At 38.7% G+C, this 13,297-nt stretch overlaps 1 protein-coding gene across 1 annotated transcript; it reads left to right on the forward strand.

Moving 5' to 3' along the window:
• LOC124275773 (regulator of microtubule dynamics protein 1-like) lies at positions 1-10,122 on the forward strand. Its single transcript, XM_046711442.1, is given in 11 exon segments — positions 1-349; positions 2,511-2,682; positions 3,226-3,339; positions 3,341-3,399; positions 3,709-3,784; positions 3,987-4,022; positions 4,025-4,066; positions 4,619-4,717; positions 6,193-6,246; positions 7,309-7,389; positions 9,213-10,122. Coding segments are annotated over 11 exon segments (1,065 nt in total). The 5' UTR covers positions 1-71; the 3' UTR covers positions 9,267-10,122.
• The last annotated feature ends 3,175 nt before the right edge of the window (positions 10,123-13,297 follow it).

The following is a 13,297-nucleotide window of genomic DNA, read 5'->3' on the forward strand; positions in this document are numbered from 1 at the left end:
TTCAAATTGCCAAAACAATCAGCGACAATCGGCGAGTTGTTTTTCGACTGTATCAGAGTTATTATAATGCAATGTCATTTTTTCGACAACACGCGGCGATCATTTCGGGTATTGGAACCACTGTAATATTTGGTGCAGGTGCCACAATTTTGTATTTTCGTCTGGCGCAAGTCGCACGAGAGCTAGAGCGGCTTGGTGCTACAGTCGCAAGTCTCAAAGCTGACTTTGCAGAGCTCCGAGAGCGACTTTCCACAAGCTCTGGTCGAAGAAGAAAGAATCCTTCGTTCTATTCACTCGCGACAAGCAGCGGAGATGACGATGAAGAGGTCTATCTGGATGCTTACGGAGGGTAATAATGTGTACACTACTTGCCACAGCAGTTGAGATATTTTTTTTCTTCTGTAAAAATTGAGTCAAGTCATAGGCCTAGTTGTTGACTTACACACTTTAAAAATATCAAGTCGTCTAAGCTTCCAACAGTATGTGTATCAATTCAGGAATCTATTGTCTTTGAATTAATGATGTAAAACCCTTGACATGACAATACTAGGAAGTAATTTAGGAAAGATTTCCTCCCGTAACCCCTGTTTTTTTATCATTTGGGCCTAACAACAAATGTTTTTTGTCAAAAAAACCTCATCACTAACCCTTACCCTAAACTAAACGAACCCCTAACCCTAAACCTAAAACCTCAAAATAATCCTAATAAATAGAATACATTTCAACCGGGGGTTATGGGCGGAACTCTTCCCGTAATGTATACAGTAATTATGTGTTTGCCACTGAACATAACCCTAATCCATGTGTTTTGATATATAAAGTCATATGTAGGCTACAGATATATTGATATACAGACAGTCTCTGTAGTATTCTAGGAGATGTAGTGAGTGATACAGTTAAATGCATATTCTTCAACATGTTTCTGTCACATGTTTTTATTTTTGTGACCCTGTTTGGTCAGCAATAAGTTGGGGCATGTTCAGAAGTGGAATAATGGGCTGTTGTATCCAGCATATATCGATATACAGTCCGTTTGAGTCAGAAATGGACAGATGAATTGCAAATTTTATCATTGTACAAAATTGCCACATAAATATAAATAGTACACATGTTTATCATTTACTAATACCCAACAGCTTTCTTATATTTGAAAATTTTCCGGACTCCACCAAAGAAGTTCTTTAAGAAACTATCATTAAAATTTTGACACAGTTCACTATTTGTTATGAGGGAGGAGTGCAGAGAAAGGGACAGCCAGGTGTTAGAGAAGCACGTGCACAAGTGCCTACCAAGTTATTGATTCATTAGCCTGTGCTGTGCCGTCTCAATCCTTTCTCGCACACCTTGCTGTCCCTTTCTCTGCACTCCTCCCTCGTAACAAATAGTGAACTGTGTCAAAATTTTAATGATAGTTTCTTAAAGAACTTTTTGGTGGAGTCCGGAAAATTTTCAAATATAAGAAAGTCTCAAACGGACTGTAGGCTTGATAGGGAAGAGATTTAAATGTGTTCTTTTTACATTTAGATCTCCATTACACATGCAATACGATCCTAATATTCATAGGCTGCTATGACATGCTTGGTGCTGTGACTGTAATGCAATACTGAGGATAATGTAATCACAGCTGGCCTGGCTGAGGTGGTTGTAACTGCCTTAGTTAAGCACAGCATTCGGACATTGTAGAGCTAAGGTTGTTTTGTACAACGGTACCCAGTGCATTTTCTGAATGTATTTTAAGCCCACTGGACAATCTTTTTACTATCAAATGATCATAATGAATAATGGCAGTGATGAAAAAGTGAATTTATAAAAGAAAAAAACAAGATTTGGTATTATGGTGAAAGTGAATAGATTGTTTGAATACATTTTTGTTGAATACAGCTAGGAAAACAATACTGTTTCCCCCCAGATTCCCACCTTCTTACAAATCAAAATTACACACCCTTATCAAATGGTGATGTGCGAGTGAGTGAGTAGGTTTAGTTTTACGCCACACTCAGCAATATTCCTGCTATTTGGCGGTGTTTTTTAAATAATCGAGTCTGGACCAGACAATCCAGTGATCAACAGCATGAGCATCGATCTACGCAATTGGGATACAATGACATGTGTCAACCAAGTCAGTGAGCCTTACCATCCAATCCCGTTAGTCACCTCTTACAACAGGCATGGGTTATTGAAGATCAATTCTAACCCAGATCTTCACGGGTAGTCTGACTCAGGGGTGGAAATAACTTTAAAATTGCTAGTGTACTCCGTTACTGTGGCACATGTAAAATCACTTGCCCTGATCATTTTTCCACTGTACCGGCCAATTTTCTTGTTGATTTTTTAAATAAACAACACAATTAACATAGGAAAGTCAACTGGACACTGGTACAGCGTGATATACAAATTTGCTTGCCCGACAGAAAGAAACACTGGACTGGGGCGTCGGGCAATGGGTTATTTCCCCCCCTGTGACTCTGAGTGTGAAGAAGACAGTGCATCCATGTTTCAATGTTTTCCAGAAGTGACCTTGAATCTTTGAAGGAAGTTGCAGCAGAGCTTCAGGACAACTTGAATCGGACTGCAGGAAGTCTGACAGGGGATGATATATTTACTCGTGTTGACCGCTTGTTTGATGGGGAGAACACAGACCAAGAGGAGGCATACCGACTGCTTCTCAAGAGCAAAGCAAGGGTAAATGACCAACAGCTTTACTTCCAATGGGACCCTGTGGGGATCCAAGGTTAAAATTGCTTCCCTACCACATCAGAGGCCACTATCCACATGGATAGTTTGTTTGTTTGTTGTTCAGCAATATTTCAGCTGTGAGTGGATTTCTTTTTGAAGAAGGTTATCGGCCACTGACCACTGATCAATTGTGTGTATCGAGATGTATACAGGGTATAGCAATCATTGTAACTTTATCCTCCAATTAAGCTTTTAGATTCTTACTACTGAGTGAGTGAGTGAGTTTAGTGTTATGTGACTTTTATGTGATTATGGTAAATGAGGAACAACCAGGATGATTGAGAGATGTATCATAATTATCAGTAATTTTATCCATGCTTAAATAATATTGAATTGTTAAGGAAGGACATATTTAGACATTTCCCACAATAACCATCAGGTTATACAAGCAATGGTCCAAGTGTTATTCCCTGTAGATGTTTATAAGCTTGGGAAAATATTCAGTTGATTGCAGTATGCTTTATCAGAATGCTATGTGTTATTTTACAGCACCCAACTGATGTTGAGTTCCTCTGGAGGCTGTCAAAAGCATGTTACCTGGTTTCAAGAATTGAGGGTTTAAGAGGAAATGACGAAAAGAAGAAAGAACTGCTGTACATGGCCCCGAGACAATGCCAGTGATGCTCTTAAACTTAATGATAACTGTGGAAATGCCCATAAGTGGTGAGTTTGTTCAAGTGTTCTTATTTCAAAGCCTAATTCAGTGATCTCGTGCAAATCCCCAGCTGTTGTAGCTGTATCACAAATAATATTATACTACAGTACACACACTAACAAATCATGCGTTGCTAGGAAACCCATTTCCTGTTTATCAGTGTGTTGGAAATTTAAGAGGATTGATTGATTCTTTGTGAAAGTATTGTATTCTTGATCAGAAATTTGTCACAGTTTTGTGCTTGCTCTGTACAATGTTTTACATGACATTTTAGTACTGTTACAAAACGATATGCTTGAAAAAATCCGTCTTTTCAGGTATGCAATAACTCTTGGGAGCGTTGGTGATTATGAATCGACACAGAACAAAATCAAGAATGGGTTTGATATTAAGGTAAAATGTCTTCTTTGTTTATTCCTGAATCCTTGAAATGACTTTAATTTTTCAGTGCACTTTTGTCAGACATTTTGCAAAAGAAATAAACTTAATCATGAGAGGCTATGTGATTTAGAAACAAATATCGGAATATGTAAAGAAACTATAATATTGATTATCCGTTGTCATGAATTTGATGGTGTCACCTCTTCTATTACAGAAACACATTGAAAAAGCAATAGAGCTGAGTCCCCCGGTGACCCTTCCAACCATCACATGCTGGGCAGATGGTGTTACAGTGTAAGTGACCCTTATCTCATACACAGTACTAGCACATTGGCAGGACTGGTAGTGAAGCAGTGTTTGAAATAAATTGTGAGAGTTGAAGGTTCCTTGCCTGACACTCTTGTACTTGTCATTATGGTTATGTTTAAAGCTCAAAATCGTGGAATCAAGACACAGTTTGCATTTCAGGAAATGTACTTTCCTCGTCAGTGACTATCTCACATTATCACATAAGATCCTGGTATACCGGCTTGCGACCGAGTTACGACCGGAAATTGGACTCTGTTCGCCATCACACGCGAAGATTCTCAATACGGTCGCAACTTAGTCTCAACACGGTCACCATGGTCTCAAACATGGTCTCTTTGATCGCAATTAATCTCCATCAGTTGCAAAAGAGTTTGCAAGTGTTTTTGACTGTCTAAAACACTGGCAAAAGTTGTACGACCGGTGACAGTCGCAAGAGGGTCTCAAATGCGGTTGCAATGAGTTCGCACAATTCAGTCTTATTGATTGTAACAGACTCCCCATTCAGTTGCATCAATGAGGAAGTATTTGACTTTTTAGGTGTACATGCTGTCCTGGATCGAGAGGAACCTTGCTGCCACGCTGTTTGCCACGCCTCCAACTGCCTCAGTAGATGATGCTCTTAAGGAGTTTCTTGAGGTACAGTATTAACAACCATGTTGTGATGGATTTGTTCCAACTGTTATAGGTATTAGTTTTTATCATCCAAAAAGTGATTATAGGTAATGTAACTTGGGTGAGATCACAGTGAAATTGAAAAACAACAACAACAATTCAGTGAATTGAATGAAAATAATACAATAATGTTTTATGTCTTTGCAAAGACATAACCATGAGTGCATAACTCACATGCATTTTAGCCTGAAGGGGTTTGTGCACTGTACTCGAGAACATGTAGTTTATTCTTTGGGCTTAATTGTTGTATTCTCAAATTGATTGATTGTTTATGAGATAACTTAAAGGTCACATGCAACGTAAAACACAACTTTGCAGATTCTGATACCTTTCGGTATGGACATACCGAAACAAATCGTCAAAAATGCAAATTCAACTTATAAAGTTGAAAAATAACGCGATGAAAAAAAACGCGTGAAATCGGAGTTCAAACGTTTCACTAATTTTCCCCAGACTTTTCTGGGGAAAACGGGTTTCAACAGCTGGGCTGCGCTCATAGCACGTGCGCAATTAAATAGGTTCGCGCAGCTTGGAAGCGGGTTGTCGGGTGAATTCTCGGTGAAGGCTTTGGTGTGAGCTATGTTTCTAATGTTTTGTTGATATCTCACAGGCGCGAGCTTTTTATATGTTATGACAGTAAATTAACTGTTTATATAATTTCATTTGTCTTTTTCACCACACGTTCTTCTTACCGAGTCACTTTCTCAGTTCGATACTTAAAAGCAATGTCATTATTTAGCGTTGACACAATTTCTAACTGTGATATAGATATGTCGTTGTCACAGACAAAACTCAATGTCTTGTTTTATTGACACCTGTGTGTCTGCCTGTCTGTCACTATCACTGACCACATGCAATTCGAACTTAACACCAATCAGGCTATACGCCATAAACAAAACGCATTGTTTATGGCCCGAGTTCGGTCTCTGTCACATTATGTAATTACACAGACAGGCAGGTGTGATACTTGAACACATGACATGTTATGATGTCTGTTGATTGCAAAATGTTATACACAAAAAATGAGCATGTATTTACAAAACCCAACATCTCTATATACACACACACAATGAGCCGTGAAGGCGGCATCTGCTAATGAACCAGCCGTTACACTTGAGTGCACACCCACCCGCTCTGACTGGGTTCGGTATCCCGGCTGCTTCGTTTCGAGGGAGGTAAACCCAAGTACAAAATATTGCACTTTTGATTTGCGATTATACGCTTATAATTTTGTTTATTTGTTTTTTCATAATCAGCAATGCATATTATATGTCATGAAGAAGTGATAATTGTGTTTTAATTATGTTTGATTTTTGGGTTGCATGTGACCTTTAATTATTGTTTGTTTTGTTATGTATTAATCAGAGTGACTGCGCTTAGACTAGAGATACTGTAATTGAGTTACAAAGTATGTTGGCATTCTAACCTCATGTTTTCAGGCTGAGAGGTTAAACCCTGGCAGATGGAAAGAAAACATGCTGTTCATTGCAAAGGTGATAATATGAAAATAATGTAGACTAAAAATGATCCTTCTTTGAATGGTATTTTAGAAGTCAGGGAGTACAATGCTTACAAATTTAAGGATGACATCTTTTTTCATTTTGTGCCTGCGATGTTTTAGTGCAGATTCTTGTACTGTTGTCTAGCAGGGACAGCTGGATACTGACAAATTTATGGACAACCTTTCGATACAGATTCTTGTATCCTGCTAGACAACAACAGTACAAGAATCTGTACACAAACACTGCACTCACAAAATAAAATTATTTTTTATCCATAAATTTGTCATTATTCTAATAATGATCACATCTACTAGAGAGCCTGTACTCACTGGGACTGGTTTAGAATCCTAGGTATGCCCAAAACATTCTTTCTCCATGTCGGAGGGACCTGAAGTGTTTAGGGTGGGCAGGTTTGAGGACTTTGTAGACTGTGATAACATTGAACTGCTTACCATATCAATCAAGACTTGATTATTTACTGGCCATAGTAATGTAGCTGAAATATTGCTGACTGCAGCAGAAGAGAAACAATGAGATTGACAGAATAATTCAAATTCCAAACCGCTCAATCTCTCCATACAGCCGTGAAGTTCCGGGTTAGAATTGATCTTCAGTAACCCATGCTTGTCGTATGAGGCGACTAACAGGATTGGGTGGTCAGACTCACTGTCTTGGTTGACACATGTCATTGTATCCCAATAGTGTTGATCGATGTCCATGCTGTTGATCCCTGGATTGTCTGGTCCAGACTCGATTATTTACAGACCGCCGCCATATAGCTGGAATATTGCTTAGTGCGGTGTAAAACTAATCTCACTCACTCACTCAAGCTGTCCCTAAAACATTGTCCATCTTTGCACTCACATGTTCTGTAATGTTCATAGGTCAGTGAGTAATTGTTCATGACAGAAAACTTCATGCATGACATTGTTGAAACAGAGTAGACTAAAACATGTGAAGCTGGTCCCTCCTCCTCTGCTCAGTGTAAGTAATTATTGTTTTATCATCATGCAGTTGAAATGAATAATGTCAAGAATTTGTGTGTGTCTACAGAGTTATATTGAGAAGAGAAAGTACAGTGAGGGCACAGAATGGCTGGAGAAGGCAGAGCGAATTGAGGTCAAGAGTGCTGACGTAAGTGGACATATTAATTCCCATAAATAGAGGATATATTATATGAGTGCCCATGTCATACTATGTTTACGACACAAGTGCCTGAATGTTGGCATACCGATATTTAGGCATGAGTGTTGTAAACATATAGTATGATATGGGCACAAATATAATATTTTGTTTATTACCAAAGTCTTCAAATTGAGGAAAATAAACCCAAATCTACTTTCAAACATAGGCTGGCTACCCGCCGTCGCCGCATATAGAATGCAAGGTCACAGAAGAAACGTGACGTCATAGCATTGTTCATGATGTCACGTCAACATGACAAAGTGATATTTTGCCCTAGGGCATCGTATGAAAAATATGAACCCCTATATTTTTGCCCTTGTCCTTGTAGGTAATAATGTTATCTACTACTACATACAGCTTGAACACCTGAAGGGGTGGTGGGGTAGCCTACTGGTTAAAGCATTTGCTCATCATGCTGAAGGCCCAGATTCGATTCCTCACATGGGTACGATGTGTGAAGTCCATTCCTGGTGTCCCCCGCCGTTATGTTGCTGGAATATTGCTGAAAGCGGCGTAAAACTAAACTCACTTGCACACCTGACAATGTTATATCATCCTTTGATAATGGCCTGTTAATTTCCAGTATTTTTGCATGTCTGGAAGAAGGCAACATGTCTTCATACTGGCAGGTAAAACTGTATACAGGGGCAACTGTCAGATTTGTTTGTACTGAGTTGTGCTATTAAACAAATATTACAGACTACCATCCACCTTTGTCTCATTTTCTGCCTTGCTTTTCTGTGAGTCAGGTTTACATCTGGTGAAAGGGAGATAACTCATTCTGACTTCATGTACAGTTGCCCTTTTCATGAAGACAGCATGGCCAGCTATTTAGTTATACTGTTGTTTTGAAGTAAACAATGTATGATATTTTGTTGTTGTAACAAAGGCTTAAGAACTAATTCTAACTGTACCTTGATTTATGAATATGTAAGGAGTAAGTGGAAATAATTGAGCCATTATACAATTGAAATGTAAATGTCCTATTGTATTTCTGTGCTTTTGGACACAATGGGGTTTGCAGATAAATATAGCTCCCCAATAAAACCATACTTCTTGCATACTGATAGATGTTATTGTGTGGGAAAAGTGGATATGCCGAAGTATTGACTGTTTGGGGATTTTGGGTCAGAATACAGATGCCAAGCAATCTTGGCTAGTCAAAAGGGGCAACTAAGAGGATCTTTACATCTTTCAGTGCCTAATGATTATTTGTTTGAATCTCATCTTCATCGTTATTTTCCTGATTTGCCAGGACCATGTTATGGGTTTCACCAAACTGGTATACGTTAAATACCTTTGTCACTTGGGCTTTCTGCACAGACAGATGTGCTGTGATATGATTTAGGTACTATTCAAAGTGCTGTAATCAATCATTCACTCCAAGATGCCGAGCACCAGGGTTCGTTTCCCCACATGGGTACAATGTGTGAAGCTTATTTCCTGTGTCCCCTACCATGATATTTTTGGAATATTGCTAAAACTCAGTAAAAGAGGCGTAAAAACTCCCTTCCTCCCTCCCTTCCTCAACTCCTCTCCGCTCCACTCCACTCTGCTCCACTCACTCACTCAGGGCGGTTTGGTAGCCTAATGGTTAAAGCGTTCGCTCATCACGCTGAAGACCCGGGTTCGATTCCCCACATGGGTACAGTGTGTGAAGCCCATTTGTGGTGTCCCCCGCCATGATATTGCTGGAACATCGCTAAAAGTGGCGTAAAACTAAACTCACTCACTCACTCACTCAACTTGATGCTGTATACTTTACATTGCAGGATGAAGAACACCAGTCTGAGATCCAACAACTGCTGGCCAAGTACGGGAGATAATGTTATGACTGATAGGGACATGCATAATTATGGGTTGATGTATGTAAAGGAAATCCTTAAATCTTGTCTGAGACATGTATGCCACATAACCTTTCTTTGATTAAGAAAACACTTCAAAGGGTCAGTGACCCTGAGGTCAGAAATATTATGTTTTGTAATTTTATGATGGTAGAGTATATTGTACACTTTTTCCTTCTACGAACTTTGATACATATTCTTGTAAATGGAAATGGTGACCATTATTATTTATTACTTACTTTATCCTGTTCAGAGTGACCAGAGACTCAATGACTATTTAACTAGAGTTTAAGAAATGGGGAAAAAATGTATCTATCAAACAGATACTGAACTAATTTTCTTACAATACTGTGTATACTAAAACAAATGTTCCATACTTTACCATGTTTATTGAGGAAGGCATGAGCAGTGGTTCAGAAGAGCTAACGAACAAAGATGTCAGTATGAGTGTTCTTTTATTTTATCTCACTGACTCATAACCAGTTATCATCAGCTAGGTTTGTTTAGTCGTGAACAGAATACATGTTTAAGCCAGTCTTGCATGAAGCAGTGATACTCTCATATTGTTTGGTCAGACCAGATGCTCAGGTTTATGAAACTGCAGGTTGATAGGAGTATTACTTTACAGGAGGGTCATGATTCAGTTTCAGTAAACAAAGGTTGTGAAGGTACATGGTTTGCTATATGACGATAACTGTATGTTTGAGCTCGGCAATTGATTCCTCTGGATAGTCAGTTCATCATCAGTGTTCACGAATAGCGTCTGACCCTCAGACAAATCCGGCAGATTGCCCAACGGTCCGATAGAAATCTACAACCCGCCGGCCCCAGTTTCTGACAGTATATTTCACAATGACTTTGACTGAAGTTGTTATATGTGACATGTGACACTTGTTTGCTGTTTATAGATCTTATGTTTGTTAATAATTTCATTGCCAATATAAGAAATATTAAATCTGAAATGTGTGTTTAATTTTATTCTATGGGTCCTGTGAATTTTCAATGGGTCAGACAGACATCTGAAACTTACAGGACCGAAAGTCCTGTTACTTTGAAACACCATTCGTGAACACTGCATCATGGATTAACCATTCAAGGCAGACTGAGACATAAATATAACTTTACACAGGCATTGTGCATTAGCTTGTGATACTGCACATCTCAATAATGTACCCTGGTATAATTAGACCTTCTAATTAGTTGGGGACGGGATCGGGTGGTCAGATCCGCTGTCTGGCTTGACACATGTCATCACATCCCAATTGCGTAGATCGATGTTCATGCTGTTGATCCCTGGATTGTCTGGTCCAGATCCGATTATTTACAGACCGCCGCCATATAGCTGGAATATTGCTGAGTGCGGCGTAAAACTCAACTCACCCACTCTAATTAGTTGGGAATATGCTACTCAAAATAAGTTAAGGATCAGCCGACTCTGTCACATTACTAAAGATTATGTGTCATGGCTTTACAAGTTACTGCCGTAATGTAAAAACATTGATCCTTAACTTCTTTTGAGTAGTATATGGTAGATAAGAGTTTTACGATCAGTTGCTACGATCTTGCCTGCTCTCAGGTGTTTTTACAGGTGTTTGACAAACAGGAGTTTATATGCATAATGCAGGCCGAGTCTTTAATGGTGTGAATCTTGTTTAGGAGTAAGTGATTATATTAGTGATAGAGTTCTGATGATATTAGTATTCATGCTGTTGTATGTCTTAGTTCTACAGATAGACTGCTGATCAGAGGTGTAGACTTTCTGACTGTGTTTGAAATAAGAGCTGGCCAGTAGGCCCGTGGCAGATAGATATCATATCGGGTAATATTTATTTGCATGTCCATTTATTTGTCACAATAAGCAGCAGGTTCCCAAATCAGGGCCTGAAGAGTTTAGTGAGATTCTGATACAGTTATACAGCTTGTGGGGCCAGGCAGCCCTGTAATTGTTTTAGTTCAAACACTTTCTTCTGAATGTTGTGGATGAAGATACATTATCATTGTCGCAGGTTGAATTGCTAATCATAGACCTCAGGTACCTTTAATGAGTCTGATGTTCACGATGAAAGTGTCACTGACTTAGAGTATTGTATTACCAAAGATATTCTTGACATTTCCAAAGTGAAATTTAGTCAATAATTGTTATGTATATAACAATGAGTTGAACGCCTCACTGATCTAGTGATGATAGATAATGACTAGTCTCTGAAAATCACAAAGGAAATCAATTACCTGTAGCATATGACTAAAAGTAAAATGATGCTTGCATACAATTTACCGTTTTTTTAATGTGACATGACTTTGGGCTCAAATTGATGGGATAGTGTTATGGCATAATTTATAGAGTATTTTTAGAACCAAATGCTATTTGTATAGTTATTACCTTGAACGGATTATTTTGATTCCCAGTTTTGTAATAACGCTGTGATATCAGTGTGTAAACTGATATAGGTATTTTTCAGTAGCTCATTTTGTTGTGATTTAATATTTCAATAGTAATACAAACATCCCAATGAAAAGATGTTTCAAGATTTATTGGTGAAATGGCATACTCTTTGGATCCCACAAAAGAGAATATGTTTTGCTTTGACTGGTAGTATGTTTGAGGGTGTTTGAAGTTGTTGTTTTTTTTCTCATTTTTTAAGTTATTACTTCTGAAAGGTCAGCATTAGAAAAATATGAAGACTTTGAATGAATCACAACTGATATTCCTATAACTCGTATTGACTCGGATAGATGTCAGGCATCAGATCTATGGTGGTTCTCTTATCTGTGCTGTGTATTCTTTCCTACCCAAACAAATAATTAAGAGTTTTATCCAAATTATATCACAAGTAGAAACAATCCCAGGGTTAAGGGTTCCCCAATTGTATGTGGTGTGTGAGTGAGTGAGTTTAGTTCTAAACCACTTTTAGCAATATCACGGCAGGGGACACCAGAAATGGGCTTCACATATTGTACCCATGTGGGGAATGGAACCCGTGTCTTCAGCATGACGAGAGAACACTTTAACCACCAGGCTACCCCACCGCCTCTAATAGCATGTGGTACTATACAAGTGAAAGAAGCATTATAAAAAGGTTGAGCCTTGCTCATCTAGACACTTGAGTTTTCTTAAGTATGAAATATTGTCCAGATAAGGGCATGCTATTGGTAACCGATATTCACTTTCGGAATCCATAAGCTGGAATTCCAGATAAAAAGTATCCGTTTTCGTTGTATATGTTTTGTTTCATGAAATATTGTCCAGCAGGTTTACACTGTATATGACACCATATTAAGTATGTACATTTCTGAATGAATTTGGCCACTTCCAACAGATTAGACCCCATAGACCTGATGCAACACAAACATTTCATTGTCCTGGTGAACAAAGGCGTAAACCACAAGCTGCAAGAACCTGCCATGTCCATGAGTAAGTGGACACAAGGTAGATATTGAGGCAGCAGCTCAACATTCCAGTATTACCTTCTACCCTTTGCATTGTGCCACAAAATGATTTCAGGGTAACCCTGATTGTTATCCCTATGCTTTAGCATAGAGATGCTGTAGACCCGAGATCGTTTCATGGAACCACGCCTCCCATGTGAAAGTTGTAGGTTTGGCTTTTAGCAATTGTTCACGATGATTGTTCTGAGATTATCTTGAATGTTTTGTTTGATATCATATACATCCTACATGATTGTTTCCATGTTACCACCAGTGTCTTACGGTGGGCAAGTTGTTGAAGAATGCTTGTGCGGGATGTATGAGTAATTTGTATGACTGTTATAATGTGTAGTGAGATACATGGGGACACTCAGATCTCAGCAAAATCTAAATATTTAATCTCCTAGTCTTGATTATATCAGATCTATGCACAAGACAAATCACAAGCTGTTCAGTGATTACCAGGGGTTTATCTAGATCTGCTTAGAGGCTGATACTCACGGAAGTATGTCAGTAAGAACTCCCAAACTTGAATTAAATTCTTCCCCATTCTGTACTCAGCATCATTATTGAAGTATCAAGAAGAC

The sequence above is a fragment of the Haliotis rubra genome, unplaced genomic scaffold, assembly GCF_003918875.1.
Source record: "Haliotis rubra isolate DU_JTF1 unplaced genomic scaffold, ASM391887v1 Scf202, whole genome shotgun sequence".
NCBI lineage: Eukaryota > Metazoa > Mollusca > Gastropoda > Lepetellida > Haliotidae > Haliotis > Haliotis rubra.